At 33.9% G+C, this 25163-nt stretch overlaps 1 protein-coding gene and 1 long non-coding RNA gene across 2 annotated transcripts; both read left to right on the top strand.

The window, feature by feature from the left end:
• The first annotated feature begins 1086 nt into the window (after nucleotides 1–1086).
• Nucleotides 1087–8933, top strand: LOC121204992 (uncharacterized). Its single transcript, XM_041075919.1, has 7 exons — nucleotides 1087–1111; nucleotides 1217–1741; nucleotides 3907–4039; nucleotides 4214–4686; nucleotides 4796–5102; nucleotides 5565–6112; nucleotides 8881–8933. Exons 1-7 carry the CDS (start codon nucleotides 1087–1089, stop codon nucleotides 8931–8933), a joined length of 2064 nt encoding a protein of 687 aa, XP_040931853.1.
• A 6049-nt stretch (nucleotides 8934–14982) lies between these two features.
• On the top strand, nucleotides 14983–24095 carry LOC121204965 (uncharacterized). Its single transcript, XR_005900140.1, has 4 exons — nucleotides 14983–15412; nucleotides 15506–18758; nucleotides 21186–21242; nucleotides 23926–24095. It is a non-coding gene; the product is annotated as an uncharacterized lncRNA (long non-coding RNA).
• The last annotated feature ends 1068 nt before the right edge of the window (nucleotides 24096–25163 follow it).

The raw sequence follows: 25163 nt of genomic DNA, 5'->3' as shown, positions 1-25163 counted from the left end.
GAAGTTGTATGCAAGTTGCCCACAACATGGTATAACAGAGCAATCTCTCATCCAATACTTTTATGAAGGCCTGAAACCCATGGAGATGAATATGGTAGACGCCGCTAGTGGAGGAGCATTGGTCAACATGACTCCCCAACAAGCAAGAGACTTGATCTCCACAATCGGAACAAATTCTCAGCAATTTCAAGCTAATCCTGAACCCCCTAGAAGGGTTCACCAGCTAAGTAATTCTACCTTTGAGGATAGACTTGATAGACTTACTAATATTGTGAATTCTCTTGTTGTAGAAAAAGTAAAACCAGCCCGAGTATGCAGAATATGTGCTACACCTGAACATACGACTGATGCGTGCCCGAGTCTGTGTGACGATACTATGGCCTATTTAGATGCTGTGGGAAATTTTCCTGGGCCACCACAAAGGCGATACAACTTACGCCAATACCTACAACCCAGGATGGAGGGACCACCCTAACATTAGTTATAGGCTAATCCACGATATAACCAGCCATACCAAAATCGGGTCCCACAACAGCCACAAGATTCAGGCAATTCTCTGGAAACTTTGGTCAATAAATTAGCAGCTAATTTCCTTGATTTTCAACAGCACTCTCTTAATTTCCAAAAAGAAACGAAGGCATCTATAAGAGAATTGACCACGTCAATTGAGAAATTGAGTTATCAAAAGAAGCTGCCGTCGCAAACAGAACCAAACTTGAGACAGAATGCAAATGTAGTAATGTTGCGAAGTGGAAATGTATTGAAACCAATTCCTGGCAAGAATCTTGGCCAAGAAATCGCCCAGGAAACTCCAGAAAACGACGAACAGATCCGAGCGAAACCCCCACTACCGAAAATCCAACCTCTATTTCCAGGATGACTAAATTAGTGTCGGAAAGGTAAAGAAGACAAAGAAATCTTAGAAACATTCAGAAATGTCAAGATCAACATACCACTGTTGGATGCCATTAGATAGATTTCAAGGTATGCCAAATTCCTTAAAGAGCTTTGCACCAATAAACAAAAGTTAACAGGCAATGAAAAGGTAAGTGTTGGTGAAAATGTTTCCGCAGGCTACTGCGAAAAATGCCGGTTAAATACAAAGATAGGGGTATGTTCGCTATTCCATGCAAAATTGGCCATTTAGGAATTAAAAAGGCTATGTGTGATTTAGGGGCGTCTATAAATGTAATGCCTTATTCTATTTATGAATCAGTTAACGCGGGTTTTTTGACGAAGACAGGTGTTATTATTCAATTGGCGGACAGGTCTATTGTACATCCCGAAGGAGTCCTCGAGGACGCATTGGTAAAAGTTAATGAACTTATTTTCCTTGCAGATTTCTACGCAATAAAAATGGAGGAGGACAACACTGCTGGATCTTCAGACCTCCTGTTGGGCCGACCCTTCCTTAGTACTGCTAGCACCAAGATCGATGTTCGAAGTGGCACTCTTACGATGGAAGTTGATGAGGAGATCGTGAAATTTAATGTTTACGATGCCATTAGCCATCCAAGCGAAATCTTGAGCATAAATTGTGTCGGCATGATTGACTCATTAGTAGATGAGACTTTTGAATCAACTTATGAAGACAAATCTGAATATAGAACTGATGATTATGAATTTGTTAATACATTATTGTCCCCATCAGAAATTAAATTTCTGCCTTCTGTCGTGCAGGCTCCAGATTTGGAATTGAAACCACTTCCTGAGCATCTTAAATATGCATTTTTAGGAAAAGGTAATACCATACCCATTATAATTTCAAATAAACTCTCTAAACCCGATGATGTGATCCAGCTCGGGATGATGAGTCGAATTCACTTAGTTGTCCGATCGTCGTTCGAGAGAGTCGTTCGTGCTTCGGGTTTTAGAACTAGAAGTGAATGAAAAGATACGGGTAAGCGGAAGGTTTCAAAGCAGGGTGAATTTAGTAATAGGTTCGATTTAGTAGCAAAGATGGATGATGGTTAAATGGCTCGGTTTGGAATAACAAGAAAATAATTTGAAGGATGGGAATGGAAAACGAACTTAACGTCAGGAATGATTCAACACTAAGAAGTGTCACCCCGGTTCCTATATTGTTAAGGTGAAAAGATGGATAGATGGATAGGTGAACGCCACACCAAGATTGGTGATAAGTTCAAACAAGACGATTGACGCCACTAGCACAAGCCAGATAAGTCTTTCGAAACTTGTACGAGATATGAGAGGAAGCAACCTTACAAGAACAAATGTTCATTAACAATTTTGGCAAAAGTCCCTTACAATTGAAAGAAAACAAATACTTATAGGCATATAGATGACCATTCAAATTCGGCATCTAGATGTTCACACAATAATAAAAACGTTCACACTAATGTATTAAAATAGTTCATAAATTTGGCAGATTCATGAACTAGTTGAATGGACACTTTCTTCCCCCTAAGTGTGTGCATGAATGCTTAATCATAAAGAAAGGCTTCAAGTGACTTGTATGTGCACCAAAGGTTGCATTCATCTCCTTGGGACGTTCATGCACTTGTATGGAACATGTATCCTCATAATTAAACTCTTTAATAGCATGTAGGTTCATAAATGGCAGCATGAACCTAGTAAATTCGTTCTCCCCTTTGTGCATACACTTAATTCAATCAATGTGTTGAATTATTGAGTTAATTCCTTCCTTTGGACGTTCTTGAACCCATCCATGCATGTGTAGTAGCTTATAGGTCAATTCAAAGTGTGAACAGCTACTTCTAGGCTGAATAAGTGCCTTGGAAAGTTAGGAGACAGCCACCATACATGCACTTAAGCCATTCATACATTCTATCATCCCATGCATTTGATCCATTCATGGACTAGCCTTTAATGTCCATACATGCATTCGACAATGCATGAATTTGTAGAAACCTTGCATTTAGCCGTACATGCACCAGCATTTAATACTTCTTCATTCATGAGTGTGGAATGCCCAAAAGAGATGTTTCTTCATCCATACATTGTACCGTCCAAAGGGATGTACCTGCATGAAATAAACAAGTCATTAAGATATCTCATGAACACTCATAAATTTGGCATGATGTGAACACATTAATGTCATGCATTAATTCAGTTATGTGAACATAATCAATTTATGTAATGACTATGACATATTAATAACAAATATTAATATAAAACAAGTTTAATGCTTAAATAAATATGTGCAAATTTTTATTTAATGCATTAAAGACAAAACCGAGTTTAAACTAAAATGAGCTAAGCTTTAGCTTGTGAGCTAAAGTTGAGCTGAGGCTAAACTCCTAAGCTGAAGTTGAGCTAAATTTTAGCTCGTGAGTTGAAAGTGAGCTAGGAGTGAGCTCGGTTTAGCTCAGACAAGATGGATTGAGCTCGAATAAGCTGGATTTGAGCTGGACGGAGCTCATGGAGCTGGAAACGAGCTGGGATCAGCTTGCCAACATGTTATTGCTCGGCTTGACAGACTTGCTCGATAAAGTTCGCGGGGCGTGCTCGTATCACCTGAGGAAGAAAGTTTGATCCAGGTACAAAAAAGTCATAAGGAGGCGATTGGCTGGACCATTGCCGACTTAAAATGGATAAGCCCTTTGACATGTACCCACAAGATTTACTTGGAGGAGAACACGAAACCAAGGAGAGAGGCACAAAGAGGTTTGAACCCGAATATGACGGAGGTGGTAAAAAAAGAAATAATTAAGTTGCTGGATGCTGACATTATCTTCCCTATTTCTGACAGCAGATGGGTAAGTTCGGTACAAGTTGTGCCCAATAAAATGGGCGTGATAGTAAAGAAAAATACTGAGGGGGACTTAGTACCAGTCCGAGTGCAAAACGGGTGGCGTGTCTGCATCGGTTACAGGAAGTTGAACGCTTATACTAGAAAAGATCATTTCCCTCTTATTTTTATAGATCAAATGCTTGAACGTTTAGCTGGTAATACTCACTTTTGTTGTCTTGATGGATATTCAAGTTTCTTCCAGATCCCTGTTGCACCAGAAGACCAGGAAAAGACCACTTTTACATGCCCTTTCGGCACATTTGTGTACAGGAGGATGCCATTTGGACTTTGCAATGCACCAGCTACCTTCTAGAGATGCATGATGAGTATATTTTCCGAATATGTAGAAAAAATTATTGAAGTTTTTATGGATGATTTTACCGTGTATGGGAACTGTTTTACTGAATGTCTTGAAAATCTCACGATAATTTTGAACAGGTGCATAGAATTTAATCTTGTTTTGAACTATGAAAAGTGGCATTTTCTGGTAGACAAAGGTTTGATTCTAGGTCATATAGTCTCGTCTAAGGGAATTGAGGTTGATAAGGTTAAAATTGACATTATAAATTCTCTGCCATATCCCTCTACTGTTAGAGAGATACGTTCTTTTCTTGGCCATGCAGGATTTTACCGGCGTTTTATTAAGAACTTCTCAAAAATAGCTGAACAATTGTGCGAGTTGTTGCAGAAAGATAAGAAATTTGAGTTCGGTCCAAAATGCAAAGAGGCTTTTGATACACTCAAGCAAAAGTTGGTAACCGCTCCTATAGTACAGGCACCAGACTGGAACTATTCCTTTAAAATTATGTGCGATGCAAGCGAATGCAGCGTGGGAGTCGTATTGGGACAAAAGATAGCCAAAGAGCCTCATGTCATCCGCTATGCCTCAAAAACCCTAGATGCTGCACAAAGCAACTACACGACCACATAAAAGGAACTTTTAGCTATTGTATTTGCTTTAGATAAATTTCGATCATATTTACTGGGATCTAAGGTGATTGTTTTTTTTTGACCATGCAGCTTTTAGGTACTTGATAGCAAAGAAGGAAGCAAAGCCAAGGCTCATTAGGTGGATTTTACTGCTTCAAGAATTTGACATTGAGATTCTTGAAAAAAAGGGGTGTGAAAACCTAGTGGCTTACCACTTGAGTAGGATAAAAAATCCATTCGATAATGTTCCCATAAAGGATGAGTTCCCTGATGAAAGCTTATTTTCGACCAAGGCTCACTATCCGTGGTATGCAGATATAGTTAATCTCTTAACCACGGGATCGTTACCCACTGATTTAGCATGTTCTGTGAAGGACAAGCTTAGACAGGAAGCTCGGTATTACATTTGGGACGACCCATACTTGTGGAAACACTATTCAGATCAGATAATAAGACGATGTGTTCCAGAAACCGAGGTAACCTCTATCCTTACTTTTTGTCTCACAGAAGCTTGTGGAGGTCACTTTGGCCCTAAACGGACAGCTCACAAGGTATTGGAGTGTGGGCTATATTGGCCCACAATTTTTCGCGATGCATATATCTTTCGTAAGTCTTGCGATAAATGCTAACATACAGGTAACATCACTAAAAGAAATCAAATGCCCCTATCCCCGATTCATGTATGTGAGATTTTTGATGTATGGGGCATCGATTTCATGGGCCCCTTTATTTCTTTGTTTGGAAACGTATATATACTTCTTGCAGTAGACTATGTTTCTAAGTGGATAGAAGCAAAGCCTACTCGCAATGATAATGTTAAAACTGTTGTGGAGTTTCTAAAACGAACTATTTTTTCTAGGTTTGGCATACCTCGAGCTTTGATCAGTGATCGTGGTACCCACTTTTGCAACAAGGTCATGAAGGCACTATTATCCAAATACGGAGTTCATCATTGTATATTGACGGCCTACCATTCCCAAACGAATGGCCGAGCAGAGGTTTCGAACAGGGAAATCAAGTCTATTTTGGAAAAAATAGTTTGGCCCAATCGAAAGGATTGGAATCTTCGGCTCAATAACGCGTTTTGGGCCTATCGGACAGCGTATAAGGGCCCGATTGGCATAACCCCGTATCGACTTGTTTTTGGAAAAGCGTGTCATCTACCAGTAGAACTGGAGCACAAAGCTTATTGGGCTATTCGACAATGTAACATGGAGTTAGAGCCCGTAGGGAAGGCAAGAAAATTGGACATTCAAGAATTGAAGGAGATACGCAATAATGCCTACGAGAATGCTCGAATTTATAAAGACAAAACAAAACTGTTTCATGATAGGAAAATAGCTCAGAAACATTTCTCGGTAGGGCAAAAAGTTTTACTTTATAACTCCGTATCAAAGCTGTTCCCAGGTAAGCTTCGATTTCGGTGGCAAGGACCTTTTATTGTGACTGAAGTATTTACGCATGGCGCAGTTGAAATAGAAAGTGAAGTATCAGGAAAGTGGTTCACAGTTAATGGTCAACGACTGAAGCCTTTTTACAAAAATTTCCAGGCCCACACGGTCAAAAAAATTCAGTTAGAATCACCATAAAACCGTTCAAGGCGTCGAGCTAACGACGTTAAACAAGCGCTTGTTGAGAGGCAACCCAAATTTTATTTTTATTTTATTTATTTTATCTTATTATTTTATTTTATTCAGATATTAATAAAATTCTCTTCTTCTAGGTAAACCGAAATGAAGATAGGAAGAAAGGAGAAACGACAAATTTGGACCCAAACTGCCCTTACTCGACACTTTTGGCCAGCAACTAGCGGATCTCATTGCCATCATACGCGAATGATAGTAATAACACGGGGAGTTCTTCTACACCTTTTTCTCCTATTTTATTTATTCCACATCGAGGACTATGTGTTTTAAGTAGGGGAGAGACATTCCTCATTATTTCTGTCATTTTAGATGCTGAATTTTTGTTGTTGCTGCCCATTTTTTTTAAGAATATTTTGCCTCTTTTCATGCCCAAGAATTTGACCACGACTTGCCCACTGTTTAACCCACATGCATGATTCTTATCTACTGAGTTAATTATGATTTTGCTTGATAGATTTCATCTCCACTGTTTTATTTCTTTTAGTTTAAATAATTATGATTAATGAAGTTAACCCTATCTTGATTTTGGTAAATTTGATTAAGTCTAAATATAAGAGGACACTTAATATAATTGCATGCTTAAAATATTTTCATGACTATTAAGGTGGTTACTGAAACTTATTTTTGACACTTGATTGTTTTTCCTATGTCCTCCAAAATTAAAATTTCGTTTAATAATAACAACGTTTCCGTGGTTATGAGTGCAGCTTAAGACGTGACTAGCTGAGTAACCGGGGTAGGGTACTTGTGTTGTCATCTTATTTCGCATCAAAAGGTTGTGTGACGTGTTAGGTAAAACTCCGCTAACCGAAATTAATTTCTAAGAATGTGTTGGGCTGAGTAACCGGGGTAAGGTGCTTGACTGTCATCTCTTTTCGCGTCAAAAGGTTCTATATGTTCTTAGGAAAAATAAAAATTAGGAATGTGTTGGGCTGAGTAACCGAGGTGGGGTGCTTGGCTGTCATCTCTCTTCGCGTCAAAAGGTTCAATATTTTTCCTAAGTAAAAGTAAATAAATAAAGTTGAAATTAAACTAAAAAAAAGAGAAAAAACAATAAATAAATATGCATTAATAAAATTGGGCATTAAAGGGAGAAATAAATAAGGTGTCTTGATAGGTTTGGTAATTACCTAATTTCCATGAAATAATTCAAATCGATTTTAAACTCTGTGTGCATTAATTGGAAAACTTTTTCTACTTTACTTAAAGCAGGCTTAGGGTTCTCTTTATTTTTCATATGCATTTTTAACTAATTCTTATAAAACTTTGGAGTGATATTTCTTTTATGGCAGAATCTAACTTTCACAGTGGATAGGAACCATACTTGAGGGCAAGTATGGGCTAAGTAGGGGGAATTTGATAATGCTCTAGAATAACGCATTTTTATGTATTAATCATGTGTTTATTCTGAGCTTGATCCTACGAATTTGAGCTATTTATGTCTTTTTATCGATTAGGGATTGATTTGGAGGCAAAAGCAAAATTAAGGGATAAAAGTGCGAATTTGGAGACACAATGGGCTGATATGCGACACAGGAAAAAGATTGTGCCAAAAGTGCGAGCATGAAAGACACAAGGACTAAAAACGCAAAAAGAAGAGATTTTATTTTATAAGACTCCATTTTATTTATATTAGGATAATTAATATTAAGATAATTATTAGGATTATTTAATTTTAGGATTTTATTCTAATTGTCTTTATTTATCTTTAATTAAATGTATTTATCTTTTTAGAATTTAAGTTAAATTAGACTATCTCCCTAGCACTATAAATAGGGGGTGAAGTGGCTCTATTTGGTGTTCATCTTTTTCTGTAAATACTCTCCCCCTAAAAGTCTAGGCTTTTGTTTCTTCATATTTTCTTTAAATAAAATTCCCTTTTCCATTTTTATATTTATTTCTTTTTCCACCATTATCATGAGCCACTAAAACCTATCTAGTCGAAAGTTGTCAATATTCTCCAAAAAGGGTTCTTGAGGCCTAGAATACGTACTTAGCCTTCTCGCCAAGTATTCATCGTTTCTCCGCACTACGGGCTGACGCTTCCGTCCATGGCTCTTAAGAAGTAAGTTTTTCAGCATACGCAAAGGCGGCCGCGTTGTTTGTTTTGGAAGGATTGCATAGTTGGTTCGTTAACTTACTGCGTCAGAGGTTGGCGAGCCAAAGAGACGAAATGGCGTGGGATTCGCCATTGAGAAGCGTTGATCTAGCATAGATTACTGGCTAGTGTCAGGTTCCCTAAAAATCATAAGTCTAATCGTTGGAGCTGGTGGTCGTAGGTGTCCTCTTCCGCTATAACTGGCTTACTTGAGTTGAGAAGGGTCATTTAAAAGCCGATGATCGAACCCAAGGCGGAATGAGACAACTAGAGGCTGGAATCTACCAATAAGAATTTCTTTTCCTTCAACTCTCTTTATTATTTTTATTATTTTCGTAATCACAATTTGAGTCAACTTTAGATTCTGTTTTTTATTTTTTCCAAATCAAATCTTTAATTCTGTTATTTTTTTATTTTTTTCTGTCACGCAGGTTTTCTTGGGCACGATTCTGCCCTAGATTTTGAGAAACAAGCATTCGTATAATCCGATCCCTGAGGATTCGACCCTACTTCCCCTTTACTGTTCTTTTTCATTATTTTACAGGGAATAGGATATTTTTGGTGCTCTCAACGACTGCATCAAATACTAATGTCATAGATGCTTTACAAAAATAGTCACGCTTTCAACAATTATTGACACATATAATATACATGTAACTTACTTACCAAATGTATCAACACGTATACCTCACTTCGGGTCTTTTTTAAACAAACTGAACCCCACGAAGGGTCTAATTACAAATTATGGATTAAATCGGGCTTAAATGAAAATTTAAGCAAAATGGGTCACATGCTCGTGTGGTTTTACACAGCTCAAATAACCAGCTCGTGTGGCCCATACAGGCTACCTGTCCTACCCGTTTGATTTCACATAACCGTGTGTCCCACATGGCCTACTTGATTTGTCTGTGTAATCGCATACGCCCATGTGCCCTCACACAGCCTAACATATGGCTAGCAACACGGCCAGGCACACAGTTGTACGGTGCATGTGGTCTGCCACATGGCCTTGTGACGCAGAACAGTTTCACTCAGATTTTTCAAATTATACACGGTGATTTTAGGTTAGAAACACACACTTAGTAGCGACATTGACCAACCACATGTATGAAACTAACGAAACCTACATATGTCATTAAACTATATCACCTAACAATCCAATTTCGTTACCGAAACTTGATTTCCAAACTTAGCTTACACATAAAACCTCAAAGTCTGTTATTTGAACCTACCTCTTACAAAAGCAGCAGCCCATAGCAACTAATTTTTTGATCTATTAGCCGTTCCACAACCAACACTTAAACAATTCCAATAAACTACAATTAAAATCCCATATCCAACCCAAACACCTATTAACCACTTACATTTTCTCCAATAACTTAGTAACATCAAAAACCCAACACAAAATCAACATCACTTACCCAAAAAAGATGACGAAAGATGAAGATTGGATAATGCAAAAATCCAAAGAAACGTAAAGAACAATGAGCATAACAAAGACGATAATGACAAAGAAAGAAGCAAAAAAATTGATTGAACCGCAAAGCAAACGATAGAAATGAGTAATGGCCAAAAACAAAAAGAAGAAAACATGAAAAAGGACTGGAAAAGAAAAATATGAAATGTGCAGAGAGGGGGTGTATGGATGGTTAGTGATGAGAGATAAAAAAATTAGGGTGTTGATACTTTTCAAATAAATAAAATAAGATATTTTAACTTGAGCCAAATCCTAACCCAAAGATTTCATAGAATTTAAAAAAAACCCAACCTTCAACAAATAACAATGAGCAAAATTATTTCAAATTTGCACACAAGACTTAACCGTGAACTGAAGCCTTACTACTAAACCAGTAAACTCATTCTGTCATAACTTACAGAAAAATAATATCTAAGTCAAACGATTTTGAATAGGGTTTAGGGTTAGAACAAAAAATTGACAAAATTTCAGAAGAAAGACTCAAACCTAGAACCTCATGCACACAAAGACAACTCTCAACCAATGAACCAAATTAAATCATTTTACAAAATTTTTCACAATTTTAACTCAAAAGCCAGACGTAACCACTCTTGGTTTCACTAACTCAATTTCTTCTAACCGGATTTTTGGGATGTGATGACCTATGTTTTAATATAGCAAACATTGAAGCTAAATTAGATTTGCCCTATTTTAAGTCTCGAGATAAGAACTTCATTGTCTCGAGACAACTAAACATCGAAGCTAGAGGTCTGAAACAGGAGAATTATGTCTTGAGACAAGTCTCGAGACATAAGGGTCATTGTCTTGAGACATAAACCCTCAATATCTTAAGACAATCAACTTTGAAGCAAAAATAGGAAAATAGGGGAGGCATGTCTCGAGACACAATGTTGAATTTTGATGCTTTGGGTTTAGATTCATGTCCTAACTGACACAATGTTAAATTTTGATGCTTTGGGTTTGGATTCATGTCCTAACTCTGTGACTGATCTCATATAAACCAAGCTTCTATGTGGGCCCATTTGAAGTGATGTCACACATTTGGATCTGTCGACTGAGTTAGGTGTAAAGTAGTACAAAATTTAAGAGAAGAATTTTAATTGTGTTAACAACTAAATCTAAATTTTAAAATTTGAAAAGTAAAAGAACTAATTCTTGAAAATTGAAATAAAAGGACTAAATTTTAGTAGACAAGTACAAGGACTTGAAGCATATTCTAACTTTTCTTTTAACAAATGTATAAAAAAAAGGTTTCATTTAAAAAAGAAAGAAAATTATAAATAAAAAAAGTTATATGATTAATAAGAACTTGACACTTAACATTTTGTTCTATAATTGCTCCCTCTCTCTCTTTTTCTTTTGCTTTTTTTTTATATTTCATAAAATTAGTTAAATTTCAGTTTTGGTCACTCTATTATGCTTAAATTTGATATTTAACTTCTATATTTTAATTTCTAACATAATTTTGTCTTTATATTTTTATAATGCTATTAATTAGTCCAAATAGTTTATATTTTTAACTATTAAATTAAAATATTATGTGGTTATTGATAGGCTGCGCGCGTGCGCATTAAAACAAGTAATTTATGAAATAATTTTTAAAATCCGGTTTTACTGCAAGCATACAGGTTAGTTTTAATATTTATTGTGTTACAATGAAACATCGAAGCATTCCAAGAATTGAACCCAAATGAAGAGGCGATTGAGCAATAACTAGTATACAAAATAGAGGCTAAGTAACTACTGATACGATTTTATATTACGGCGATTCATAAAGTATAAGTTTGCAAGAAAATTAAATATTCTACTCCAGGGACTAAATTACAAGAAATGTAAACTAGAGGGACTATCTAGCAAGTGACTAATAAGGGTTGGTTGATTTCGATGTGGTTCACCAAATCTCAGACTAGGGACATAAATTGCGTATATTACCAAGTGGCTCTATTTTTATCTTCCGATCTCAATTTTACAGACTTAGATGGATTAGGTCCAGTTTATCTTTTGATCTCACAAGTTAATCCGAGAGTAACAAATGGGTGTGCGACAAGATTACCTTTCGGTCTCACTTTATCTTAATATTCCCTTAAAGGCGTCACTACCTAAGTTCTTTGTTCTATTTAAATTAGTCAAATTCATTACGATTTAGTCCTTTGTCCAAAGATTTTAGTGTATCCACATCTCTATCAACCAACCTCCTTAAGGATTTAGCTACACATGCTCAAAGTCAAGAAAATAAACATAACAATAGAAAACAAAGCAGCCATGAAAGTAAACCTTAAAAAAAATGTGAAAGTTGAGATTTTTATGCAATAAAACTTAAATAACATGAAATCAAAAGCATTTAACAAAGAAATCTAAAGCAAGAAACATAAAAGGAACAAGCTTTAACAGATTTGAAGTAAAATTAACTGAAATATATTAAACTAAAGCTTAAAGAGTCTTGAAAGCAAGGTACAATGATTGGAAATGTAAGTAAAACTTAGCTACAGTGTTAACTAACTTGACTAACATAAAGAACATTAAGAACAAGAAGTAAATGCAGAAAAATGAACTCTAATTTAAGGTAGAGGAAGAGAAAAATAAAAACCCTAGAAAAGTGTAGAGAAAAACTAAAGAAAACCTAGAGAAAACTAAGCTTAAACTAAGTTAATGTGCCTCTCTCCTCCTCAGCAATTTTAGCTATTTTTAAGGGTATTCTGATGAATTTTTTATGCCAAAATTGCCCCTACATGGACCTTGTGTGATTGGTGGGTCGGGTAGACAAAGGTTGCCCTTTTTGTCCAAGTCGCGATACCCAGAAGAGAATATCGAGATATCTCGGGCAGTATTGAACTTGGGGGTATTCTTTGAGAGGTGGATATCGCGATACCACTGAAGGGTTTCATTAGTCTTCTATACTGTCGGAGGTATCGCAATTCCAAGGGTTGGATATCATGATACCCTTGTCCTAGATGTTGTTCTCGCTCATTTTCGACCTCCAACACGTCCCTACATCACTTAAACACACATTAGACTTCTCAATGGCACTATCAGCCAATTGGGGTAAAAAACTAGAAAAAATGAGAGTTTTTAACTTATTACTCGAAAAATATAAAAATACGAAAATAACAAAAAAAACTAAGCTAAAAACTCTATGTTGCTCGAGAAAAAGCTCCTTAAGTGTGTCAGAAAAGCCTAATTTGCCACATCGATTTGTGGCAGATCAATTATATATAAATTGAATGCCTTAAGAATCTCAGAGACTAATGACCGCTCCACAGTGTATAAACTTTGCATAGAGAAATAAGCACAAAATATTGATAATTACAAAGTGGTTTTTACTGCAAGTGTAATATGTTAGTTGTAATATTTCTAACTGTTACAATGTAACACACAGAGTATTCTAAGGATCGAACCCAAAGAAGATTGAGTGATACGGTGAAGTAATGAAGACCAAGCTCACAATAAAAAGTCTAGCTAGCTAATGGCTAAATGGCATAGTATGAAAAACAATAGAAGAATTGATTTAAACTAAATTTTAACCTAAGGGACTAAATTGCAAAAATACCACAATAAAAAATGTAATCATCAACGAAAAATAGAGTAGTTGATTAATTTCCATGTCAATAATTAATTCTCGAATTAGAGATCTAAACTAGTTAGTTTTCTAATTGATTCAAAATTACCTCTCGATCACTATTTTACCCAATTAAAAGATTTAGTCTAATTTTTCTCTCGGTCTCACTAGACTAAATCAAGGTAATCAAATATGTGCTCAATAAGATCTCTTATCGGTCTCAATTATCTAATTGTTCCTCTAGATCCGTCAATTTTAGGTTTCTAAATTCATTTAATTTAATCAAAATTCTTACAATCTAGTCTTTAAACCTCAAACTAATTAATTGACACTTCAATTAATCAACCATAACAATATTTAGTTCATTTCCATAATCAATGCACAAAGCTAGTCAATTTCATACTAAATTAAACAATCAAACAACACGAAAAAGAAAAGAGTTGAGAAATGTATAGAAATTTTTTATGAAGTCATTGATTTGATTGATGAAAATATGATGAATCTTGAAGTTCCATAGTCTGATTATCAATTTGTAGATTTTGGATAAGAAAAATACTAAAAATCTATTGAATTATAATGCAAACCCAAAACAAGTGTAAAAAGAAGAACCGCAAAAAAATACTGAAAGACAATCCCTCCAAATTAACCTAGAAGAGAAAGTACTAAAATCTAATAATCATTGGTCAAAGTAACCTAAAAATGAAAAAATTGCCTTGAATGGAAAAATAACTAAAGCTTGGTTAGATATCAAATTATCCTTATAGAAATTCCCTCATCAAGCTTTGGTGTCGTGACACCCAGACCTTGGTGTCGCGACATCCTCAACAGTCAACTACTTTGGGTGATTGGAAATTTTAGTGTCGCGACATTGACCTTTTGGTGTCACGACCTTAGTCCTCAAGTGACCTACTTCCTTACTTTGATGTTTGGACTTGGAGTTGCAACCTTGAAATCTTGGAATCACAACTATGGAGATCGATGTTGCGACATTAATCATTTGGTGTCGCAACTTCACAGGAAAGCCCTTAGACTATGTTGAAACTTGAGATTTCTAAATACTTTAAATTTTGGCATAATTTGTTTCTACTTTTATAATGTTATTAGTAAGTCTAAATAGTTAATATTGTTAACTATTTCAATAAAAATGTTACGTCAATTTTTCTTAACACTATTTCAATAAAAATTATTTTATAATGACAAGTTCAAACGAACGTTTTTAAGAAAAATCTTAATTAATATTATCAACATTATTTTTACTGTTGTATGACTACTAAGTGGTCTTTTTTTAATTTCAAAATGTCATACCATATAATTTAATAGAAGAATTTTAATGAGGATAAGAACTGGAACTGAATTTTTTAATCCAAAAAGTAAAATAAATAAATTCCTAAAAATAAAAATAACAAACTAAATTCCTTTTTTTTAAATGCCCGTTGATGCCATAAATGCTTGGAGACAAAACCATTACAGCTTGACCACACAATTGCTACTCAACTAATGGCCAACAAAACGGTGCCTAAAAATTAAAAACAAAAACAAATCCTAACAAAGCCAACACAACAACCGAAAACAAAATAAGAAAAACATAAAATGAAACGTCCCCAGATTTGAAAAATCCCTTCATCTACAAACTCCTTCCGATCCTCCCCCGTGCATAAGTAAAACAAAAAGGTCATTAGATCCTTCCATCATTTCGTACTCCAACACACTAGTAACTAGCCTTTTTCTTAGGCCATCGAGTTCCTCAGACTATCAATCGCCTTCGAGCCCGGACTCAGCCTTCACACTTGTTTACTCTCCTCAAATCCTCTCATATCTCTATCAATGAGCTTTTCCACCTCCCTCGGGACTTCCTCTATCTAGTACATGGGGTAGTCATGCCTCTTGCCTTCCATCACCATTCCATGCGCCGACACGTTCGTCGCCCAGGGTACAAACCTGAACTTTACACTTCTAAAATTAAGTGCTCTTCTCTGAATTTCGTTTATCATATTGCTAATGTTAGATCTGTCCTCTCCTGTAGAATTTATTCTCTTGATAACATTTAAGGCATCTCCTTCGATACAAACTTCACCAAACACGTTCGAGCCTCTGCCATGGTCAAATCCAGAATATTCTCCCATGGATAGGTACAGGACGCCATTACCATTCCTTCCTTGTTACGTGCTATAATACCCGAGCTTGAAATGCGTAGCTGTTGATTATAAGAAGCATCAAAGTTAACCTTTATAACATCCCCCTTTAGAGGCTTCCAAACAGACACGCTTGGATTATTCAAGGTAATCGACAATTTGCCCAACTGCTCAATTTCTAAGTTGTATGCATTTATAAATCCCACTATATCTTGAACCCATTCCTTAATCCCCTTAAGATAACTTTTGTTTCTATTATACCATAAAGCCAGAAAGAAATGGCTAGAAACTAAATTCTAAATATATAAATGTATAGAAACTAAAAGCATATTTTTACCTTCAAATTTTTACTTTATAAATTTATACAAATAAATAATCAACACTATTCTAGTATATAAAAATGTTGTAATCCCGCCTTGTTAGTCGTCGAATCAGGATTATGAAAGCTCCAAATTTACTTTTAGAAAACGAGACATGCAAGGGAGAAAAGATAAGGAATTTAGATTTTGAATATATTTGTCAAATTTTGATTTTACTCCTTTTAGCACTATTCAAATTTAGAATTTAGTCAATTTTACAGAGTTTGATCCTTCTATTATTATAATGTCATTGACGAGTTTTAAGAAAAAAATATTTAAATATAAAAAAAGCCCTTGTAAAATAATTAAAAATTAATCAAGACCTTAATCGAAAATTACAATCAAATAACCTCCTAATAAAAAAATTAGCAATCAATTGAGCTCTTGAAATATAGTTTTTCGTTGAAGCCCCTGACGGCCTGTTAAGTGATGACACGATAGTTGACGTGGGAAATACTGATGTGGCAACTGATGTGGTGTTTGTCATTGAAAATTGGGTAAAAGTACAATAGAGACCCCTGTATTAGGAGTTGGATTGCATGTTGTCCCCTTTACTCAAAAAATCGGTAAATTAGTCCTTGTACATTAGGTCTAAAGAGCAAGCTGACCCTTTTATTAAAAATTTTATCCATTTTTGCTATAAAAATTTGATCTTTGTACGTCAGTATGAGGTACATGTGGCATGTCACGTGTCAATATCTGATTATTCTATCAGCCACATCAGTTTTTAATAGTACAAATGGATGAAATTTTAAACAGAAATGACCAATTTGCTCTTTGATCTATTATGTAAGGACTAATTTGCCCATTTTTTAATAGAGGGGGTAAAATACAATTTGACTCTTAGTACAGGGGCTTTCATGGTACTTTTACCTTGAAAATTGTTAAAAGTGGAAGGCTTAATTGATTTTTTTAATCATTTTATGAAGCTTAATTGAGTTTTAGAAATTATAGAAAATTATTAAAATTTTATTTAAAAAACTATAAAAAATTTATATAATAATATAAAATAATAAAATAATAAAATATTATAAAGGTTTATTAAAAATATAAAAATAGCAATTTTTGAATTTTTATGATATTTAATAAATTTTGAATAATTTACATAGTTTTCTAAAATTTCTTGTAATATTTCAATAATTTGTATTAATTTTAAAAATTTTTGAATAAAAGTTACTACTCTTTTTTTATCTTCCCTTACACACTGTCTTACGTCATACCTCAATCTATCTTTATTAATTTCTCTCGCATCACCTCATCAACCAAAACTAATACTTATTTCTCTTCTTAATCCATCACTAAACTCACCTTAATCTGCCAAGCACTAAACTTATTGTCACTTAAACACCTCACTCGACACCCAGTACAAATTCAATCACCATCATAATTTAAGTTCTTTATTTCCTTATTAATGAAACTAAAGATTCCAAAACTTTAAAATAAAATATCTATAATTGTTTTTATAATTTTTATATGTTTTTGGTTTTTTATCGTTTTAATATATTTTTTTGATCTTATGCATGTTTGTTTTACGGTCCATATTTGGGGTTCTTGGTTGCCCCTCCCAACAATGTTGTCTCCAATATTTGAACCACTCAACCACTTGTTGGTTTCGCTGTAATAATTTTTATAATTTTCTATAATTTCTAAATTTTTATAATAATTTCATATTTTTCATAAAATTTTAGTAATATTTAATAATATTTCTGATTTTCTATAATTGTATAATTTTTATAACATATTCATAATATATAAAAAATATTTTATAATATTAAAAAAATAATATTTCTATTTTTTTTTCTAATTTTTATAATATTGTAAGGAAATAGGTATTAAGCATTATTTTATGTTTTCATTTTTTCAAAACAAATTTGTATTCTTATTTACCAAAAATGTTTTTCAAATTTCAAAAATGAAAAATGAAAAATGAAAAATGAAAAATGAAAACTAAAAATATAAATATAAAATACTGTAAGAAATCAAATGGAGCCTTAAATTTTCAATCTATTATTGAAATTTTGGTTTTAGTCTTTTTATTATATTTAAATTTTTTATATTTTAATTTGATATAATCTAGTTTCTTTATTTTTATATCAATTAATCAAAAAAAAAGTTCCTCGTTAATTATTTTAGTTAAAATGTTGACTTAAAATTTTTTCAACATAAATTAAAAAAAAACGTAAAATAATTTAAAATCAATTAAGTTCCTAATTGAAAATTGCAATTATTTGAGTCTGGAATTGAAATCTAGCAATGTCATGCCCCAAAATATAAGGAGTTAATCGTAATAAATAGACAAAAAATAATATATAGGTCGAATGATTAAAATGATAGTGCACCCATCCTAGAAATCCTAGGTTCAAATCTCATTCCTTTCAATTTTTTTTCCTTTTATATTTAGCACCCTAGGATAAAAACCACACTAAAAACTAAACAAGAAATAGACTTAGGTCTAATGGTTAACATGCTAATTCCCTTTCCATTTGCCCAAGTTCAAGCTACACCCTTCCTTTTTTAATTCCATTGAAAATTTGGTAACTACTTTTAAAAGATAGAGGGAATCATATCTTGTAAAGATTAAATAAGATTTGATATGGCATAAATCGCTTCTATGTGTGTCCTTTCTGTTGTTCTTTTGGCATAAATTGCTTCTGCTCTACAATTGGTGCCTTGGAGGACTTCTTAAGGAATCCTCAGTTGAGTGAAGGCTGACTTAGGCGAGTTTGAACGAACGGATCGCCAAAGGCCACACAGATCGCAAGATGATCTAGCCCCATACACTAAGGTATACAAATTTTAGTCCTAGTTTGACTAGAATAACTATCTTTTTCATAATTTCAGTAGAACTTCTCTTCATCCTCTATTTATATCACACCCTAGTGAACTTAGAATACCTTAAAAATTATTTTTAATAAATAATTAACAAGAAATGAGCCTTAAGCTTGATGGTTAAGTGTTATTCCCCTATTCTAGAGGTCCTAGGTTTAAACTCCTTTATTTGCACCATTTGCCGATTATTTTAAAAACTCCCTTAATGCTTAGCCATAACCTTTAAAAACAATTTCTTGAAGGCTTATGTTAAGAATGAGTTTACTAGTTCAGTGGTAAAGCTTAGCTTTCCTTTTGGTCTCAAGTTCATAATCCCTTGTTTGCATTTAGCTAAAATATTTTATTTTTTATTTTTATCCCTATAAAGTACTGAATTTTCAAACTAGCCCAGACCAAAAACTATTTTTTTATTTAGTCATTAATTTAAATAAACCATAATTATAAACTAATTCCTAATTCTATTTCAATTAGGAAAGAAGTTCTATAAGTAGTCAATCTTTTCAGAAACCTAGGAATTTTATTTAGAAAATTTTTCAAGAAAAACTCTCAAGATTTTCTCTTCTTCTTCACCATTGTCGAATCACATTCGCAACCAAAGTTTTCAAGGTTTTCAATTGCATCCCTCTCCTCCCAATAAATTGTTTATTTCTTTATTCAAAAATTAAGGTTTTTTTGTCTTCAATCAAGTGTGGGATCTAAACTTAAATCATTGTGTATGATTAATAAATTGAAAGTATTAGAAAATAAGGTAATCTTGTAACAACCTGGTTTTAGCCAAATCAGAATAGTATTTTTGAAACCACAAATCTGAGGTCGTAAAATTATTTTAATATTATTTTTGGTGTTTGCAGCATGTGAATATATATGTGTGAAAATTTCGTAGCTAATTTTATCGTTTAATAGCTCAATTTGACAAAAAAGGACTAAATCGCGTAAAATGCAAAAATGGTATTCTATATGTTAAATGTGTTTAATTATTATGGTTGATTACATGTGAAGTCCTTATATTGAAATTAGACTTTTGGAATAGTTAATGGACATTTATGATCATGTATATAAATTTTTTAATATAATTTCATTAAGGATATTATGGTAATTAGTAAAATAAAAGGTTAATTAAAGAAAATAAAAGAAAATCAAAAGAAAATAAAAGCTTGAAGCTCATTTAGGGTTCAGAACTTGTGTGGCTTGATTGAGATACATTTTGAGCTCGATGTTTGATGATTTTTATGTTTTTATGATCGTTGCTTAGTAATCTAGCTAGCCCGTACCCTAATTTCTAAAATTTTTGATGAATTTGTGAGTTTCCATTAATGAATGCTTGAGCTTTTGAATTATTTTTGATGAATTTTGAAAGCTTGATGATATATATTAAAGTTTTATTAAGTGATTTTTAGAGAAAATACAAATTAGGGATTAATTTGTGAAAAGATAAAAATGTGGGTTAAAAGTGTGAATAAATGAAAGTTTGGGCTGCTAGAGCTCCCTATGAAATTTTTTCAAGCATCGGTTGATCTGAATTTCATGAATTTTGTGTTTTCATGAAATAGGGACTAAATTGAGAAAATGTGAAATTATAGGGGTTAATGTGTAAAATTCTCAAATTGTGTGTTTTGGATAAAATTGAATGAATTGAGGAATAAAAGAGTTAATTTTGAATTTATATATACTACGAACGAAAGAAATCAGATTTAGATCTAGGGAAATCGAAAGTTATCGAATAGTCGATCCAATTCGTTTATCCCGAATACGAGGTAAGTTCATATACAAATGAATGCCTTTAAATTGAATTATATGTGTATATTTATCATTGAAAGGTTGTAAATGTTGAATGAACAATTATGAGCAAGAATCGATAAAGTTACGATATCCAAAAGTCCCGTACGAACCTTAGGAATAGTATAAGATACGAATGTCATGACATTAAGTTACAAGATGTGATTACATGTAAGACCATGTCTGGGACATTGACATCGTTATTCAATTTCGTGTAAGACCCTGTCTGGGACAGTGGCATCGATATGTGATAACATGTAAGACCATATCTAGGATATGGCATTGTACGAGTTTTATGTGATTCCGAGTATCCTTAACGATTCCGAATGGTTCAATGGGCAAAGACAAGTCAAGAAAGAATGTGTTAATGAGTTAAATGACTCAGGTACGTATGAAATTCATACGAATATTGAAAAGGGAAAGTATTTGATGAACTTGATTAAGATATTGAATATATGTTCAATGAGAAAGGTTTGTAAATTTGAATATGATTAGCTATGTTTAGCATATTTGAATTGATATGCAAATGTTCATATGATGGCTTTATTTATACATGGCTTACTAAGCTTTTAAAGCTTACTTTGTGTGTTCTTTCCATGTTTTATAGATTATCGAAGCTAGCTCGGACTCGGGAAACATCATTACACTATCGATCATCTCGTTGGTACTTTTGAAGCTTTGTATATTTGGTATATGACATGTATAGGCTAGTGTCATTTTGGTATTTTTTTAAGTCATGATATTAGCCATGAGACTTGGCTTGCTTTTGATGTAAATGTTGGTATGTATGGTCATTTAAGTTGGCTTAAATTATGTGTTTGATAAGTGATATATGTGATGTATATAAGTATTCATGTACTTTGGCATGTTTGTCATGGTTGTTGATATGGCTAGGTGGTTGCTCACTTGATTAGTTATTAATTGATATGTTGATGCTTGAAAGTTGACATATTGTGGTTTGATTATGAGATAATGAAATGGTATGTTTTGAGGCATGAAATAGATAGAATGTTGAGAAAGTGCATTTAGAAGTTAAGTAAGTTTGATGACTTTGGCATATTGATTGGGTATGTTTTGGTTATGGATTTGAGTAGTTAAGTGGATGGTTTATAAATGGTATAAATTGTGAATGAATTAGCATGTTTTGGTTGTTCATATATGTATGGAAATGATGAAATTTGATGTGGTTTAGGTATGCTTGAGGAGGGTGAGAAATGTGGCTTAAATCAAGCCTATTTTCACTCCACACAGCTGAGCACAAGGGCGTGTGGTTCAACTATGTGTGGCACATGGCCGTGTGATCCCTGGGAAATAATTAGAGATTCAAGTGAGTCTTGTGCACGGCCTAAACACACAGGTGTGTTTGGTGGTCGTGTGAGGCACACAGCCTTGGCACATAGGCGTATGTAGCCATTTCGAAGGGTACACGGGCCAGACACACGGGCATATGGTCAGTCGTGTGACCTAAGTCAGTAACCCCTCCAGATTTCCCACGGCCAAGGCACATGACCGTGTGGTGTAAGTCAGTATGTATGCTCTATTTTCACACGGCTTGTGACACGAGCATGTCTGGTAGCCGTGTGAGGCAACGGCCTGTTCACACAAGCGTGTGACCCCTAAATGTAAGAAAATTTTCTAAGTTTCAAAAATATTTGTATGTTATCGGTTTAGTCCCGAACTTATTCTAAGCATGTTTTAAGGCCTCATAGGCCCTCTTAAGGGACGATGTGGTTATGTTTGATTGATGTTTATATGGAAATACTTAATGTATGTTAAATGTATGCTTTTGTGTTATGATTGATCGGTAATACCTCGTAGCCCTATTCCGGCGACGGATATGGGTTAGGGGTGTTACAAATCTATTGCGTGAACCCTTTCTTGCGAACCCTTAGGAGGAATATATGTGCGATCCTTTAGTGTATAGATGCGAACCCTATACGTTTTATACATGTAAACTCTACAACTTTTATATGCGAACCCTATAAGTCTTATATATGCAAACCCCTTATTTTATGTAGTATAACGTAGTATGTGAATCCCCATGTTATATAGTATGACATAACATGCAAACCCCCATGTTATATAGTATGATGTAGTATGTGAACCCCAATGTTATATAGTATGACGTAGTATGCGAACCCCCATGATATATAGTATGACGTAGTATGCGAACCCCTATGTTATATAGTATAACGTAGTATGCGAACCCCCATGTTATATAGTATGACATAGTATGTGAACCCCTATGTTATATAGTATGACGTGGTATACGAACCTCTATGTTATACAGTATGATGTAGTATGCAAACCCCCATGTTATATAATATGTGATTTAATATGCGCAAACCTTAGATGTACGAACCTCCATGTATACAAACCTACATGCAAACCCTTATGGATTCAGTATGCGAACCGCATATAACTTAGTATATGAACCCTAGATGTGCGAACCCATATATGTGAACTCTAGATGTGTGAACCCTGATGTATGTGAAAACTTACGTGTGCGAACCTTTAGGAATGAAAATACCTATGGGCTTAGTATGTGAACCCCTATATGATTTGGTATGCAAACCTTTATATGAATTAGTATGTGAACCTTATACATGCGAACCCTAGATGTGCAAACCCTAGATGTGTGAACTCTAGATGTGCGAACCCTACATATGAACTTGTTATGTATGTGTTAGCTGAACAAACATGATAAAAAATCTAATATCAATATATTGTTACAGGTTTTTATTTTGCATGAAGGAATTGTATATGTGAAATTGAAATGAATGAATGCATGAATACATGCCATTAAATGATAGTATGAAATAATAAATGTGCTTGATAAGCATAGCATCAATTGATGATGAATAGCATGGAGGAGTTCCATAGGAGAAAGTGGCAAATTGAGTTCACACTGAAAGTCAGTACTGCACGAAGTAGGTATCAATGTCATCAAAACCGGGTAAACTAGGATGATAGTTTAAAATGCCATCAAAATTGGGCAATCGAGATGGTAAGTTATTGTTGTAAAATTCATCGTCACAGATGACAAGTGAATGGCCATTGTCATCGGGAAATCGGAGATGGTAAGTTATTGACATGTGTTTTGGTGTGCCGAACGATGCTTGAGGGCGGTTATGATGGATGAATGGGAATTTAAAATTAAAAATTGAATTGCATCATGAATTTATTATGTTCATGCATTGATTTACTAAGTGATCCTTGCATTATGTTTATTTTTCTATAATGATATAAGTTAAATGCTTTACTGTTTGAACAATTTTATATAATGGTTTAAAAATTAGACTCACACTGAGTTGTCATAAGCTCACTCCCCCTTTTTTATCTTTCAGGTAACACAGAAAACTAGGACCCGAAATGGCATTAGAGGAACCTCAGACTAGCTGTTCATTCTTTTATTATTATTTTAAAAGTTCAATTAAAGTTTTCCTTACTTGTTTTTAGGGTTGTAATTATATTTATTTCTTGCTTTTATATCTTAGGTTTGGGATTATTTAGTTTATTAATTCTAAACATGATACTTAGTTAATAAAATGATAATTGCATGTTGTTAGGTTTAGAAAACTATTACTTATAATAATGTTTTCCACTACTTTACAAATACTTTAAGTTTTGAAAAGTCTTTTTAACTTTAACAAATTTTTCAAAACTTCACATTAATAATCTTGTAATTGAATTGCTAAGTAAAGCCGGTTTAATTAATACATATTTTCTTTTAAAATAAAGGATTGATTTTCATATAATCTAACTCAAAGCAAAAAAATGGTTTTACAGGATCACTTCGGTGATCAATGTAATGCTTTCGACTTAGCTGAAACTCCTAGGCCAGGTCGAGGATGTTACAATTTATTTCTTTCTCTTATCTTTTCCTCCTCTTTTCTCTTATAATTGTAGCATGTTTCCATCCTTGAACTATTGATTATTTTCTTTCTCGCATCAAACTAACCACGTTTCTTGATTTCTTAACGGTGTTAAAATTATCATCAAATAACATCCTTAATAGTTGCCAAAAATCGGTAAGTACATCTCAATCCCGATGAATAAATCCTGAATTTTTATAGTATTTCTATTCAACGATAATCTTTCAACCCAATTATACAATCTTTTTTGGTCCTTGACAAATCTCTCAATAATCTTGATAAATCTTGAAATCAAACATTAATTCGTGTATAAATGTCATTTGGAAGACTTGTTTTAGATGCATCAGATCAATTTTGATCGTGAGGAACGTCAATCGAACTCTTGGAGAAAGGTGTGTGTTCTTTTACAAGAAAATTGAGGCAAATCGTGTCTAGGAATAAGGCCACACGGTCTCCTATACAGACCCTCATACGGCCATGTACCCTGGAAACCCTTGGCTAGTTCGGGAATCACATGGCCAAGAACCTTCCACACGGCTTGCCATATGGTCGTGTCTCTCTTGTAGGGTAATTTTTGCATTTGCCACAAGACCATAATCAGCTACACAACCTGACTCGTGTAACCCTTCCACACAGCCATATGACCTCTATTTTACAATTTTTCCTAGAACTTTATGAATTGTTCAGGTTAGTCCCTGAATAGACCCTAA

Source organism: Gossypium hirsutum, chromosome A08 (genome assembly GCF_007990345.1).
Source record: "Gossypium hirsutum isolate 1008001.06 chromosome A08, Gossypium_hirsutum_v2.1, whole genome shotgun sequence".
Classification (NCBI taxonomy): Eukaryota; Viridiplantae; Streptophyta; class Magnoliopsida; order Malvales; family Malvaceae; genus Gossypium; species Gossypium hirsutum.
Note: the sequence above shows the minus strand (reverse complement) of the source record. Positions and strands in the feature narration are given on the sequence as shown.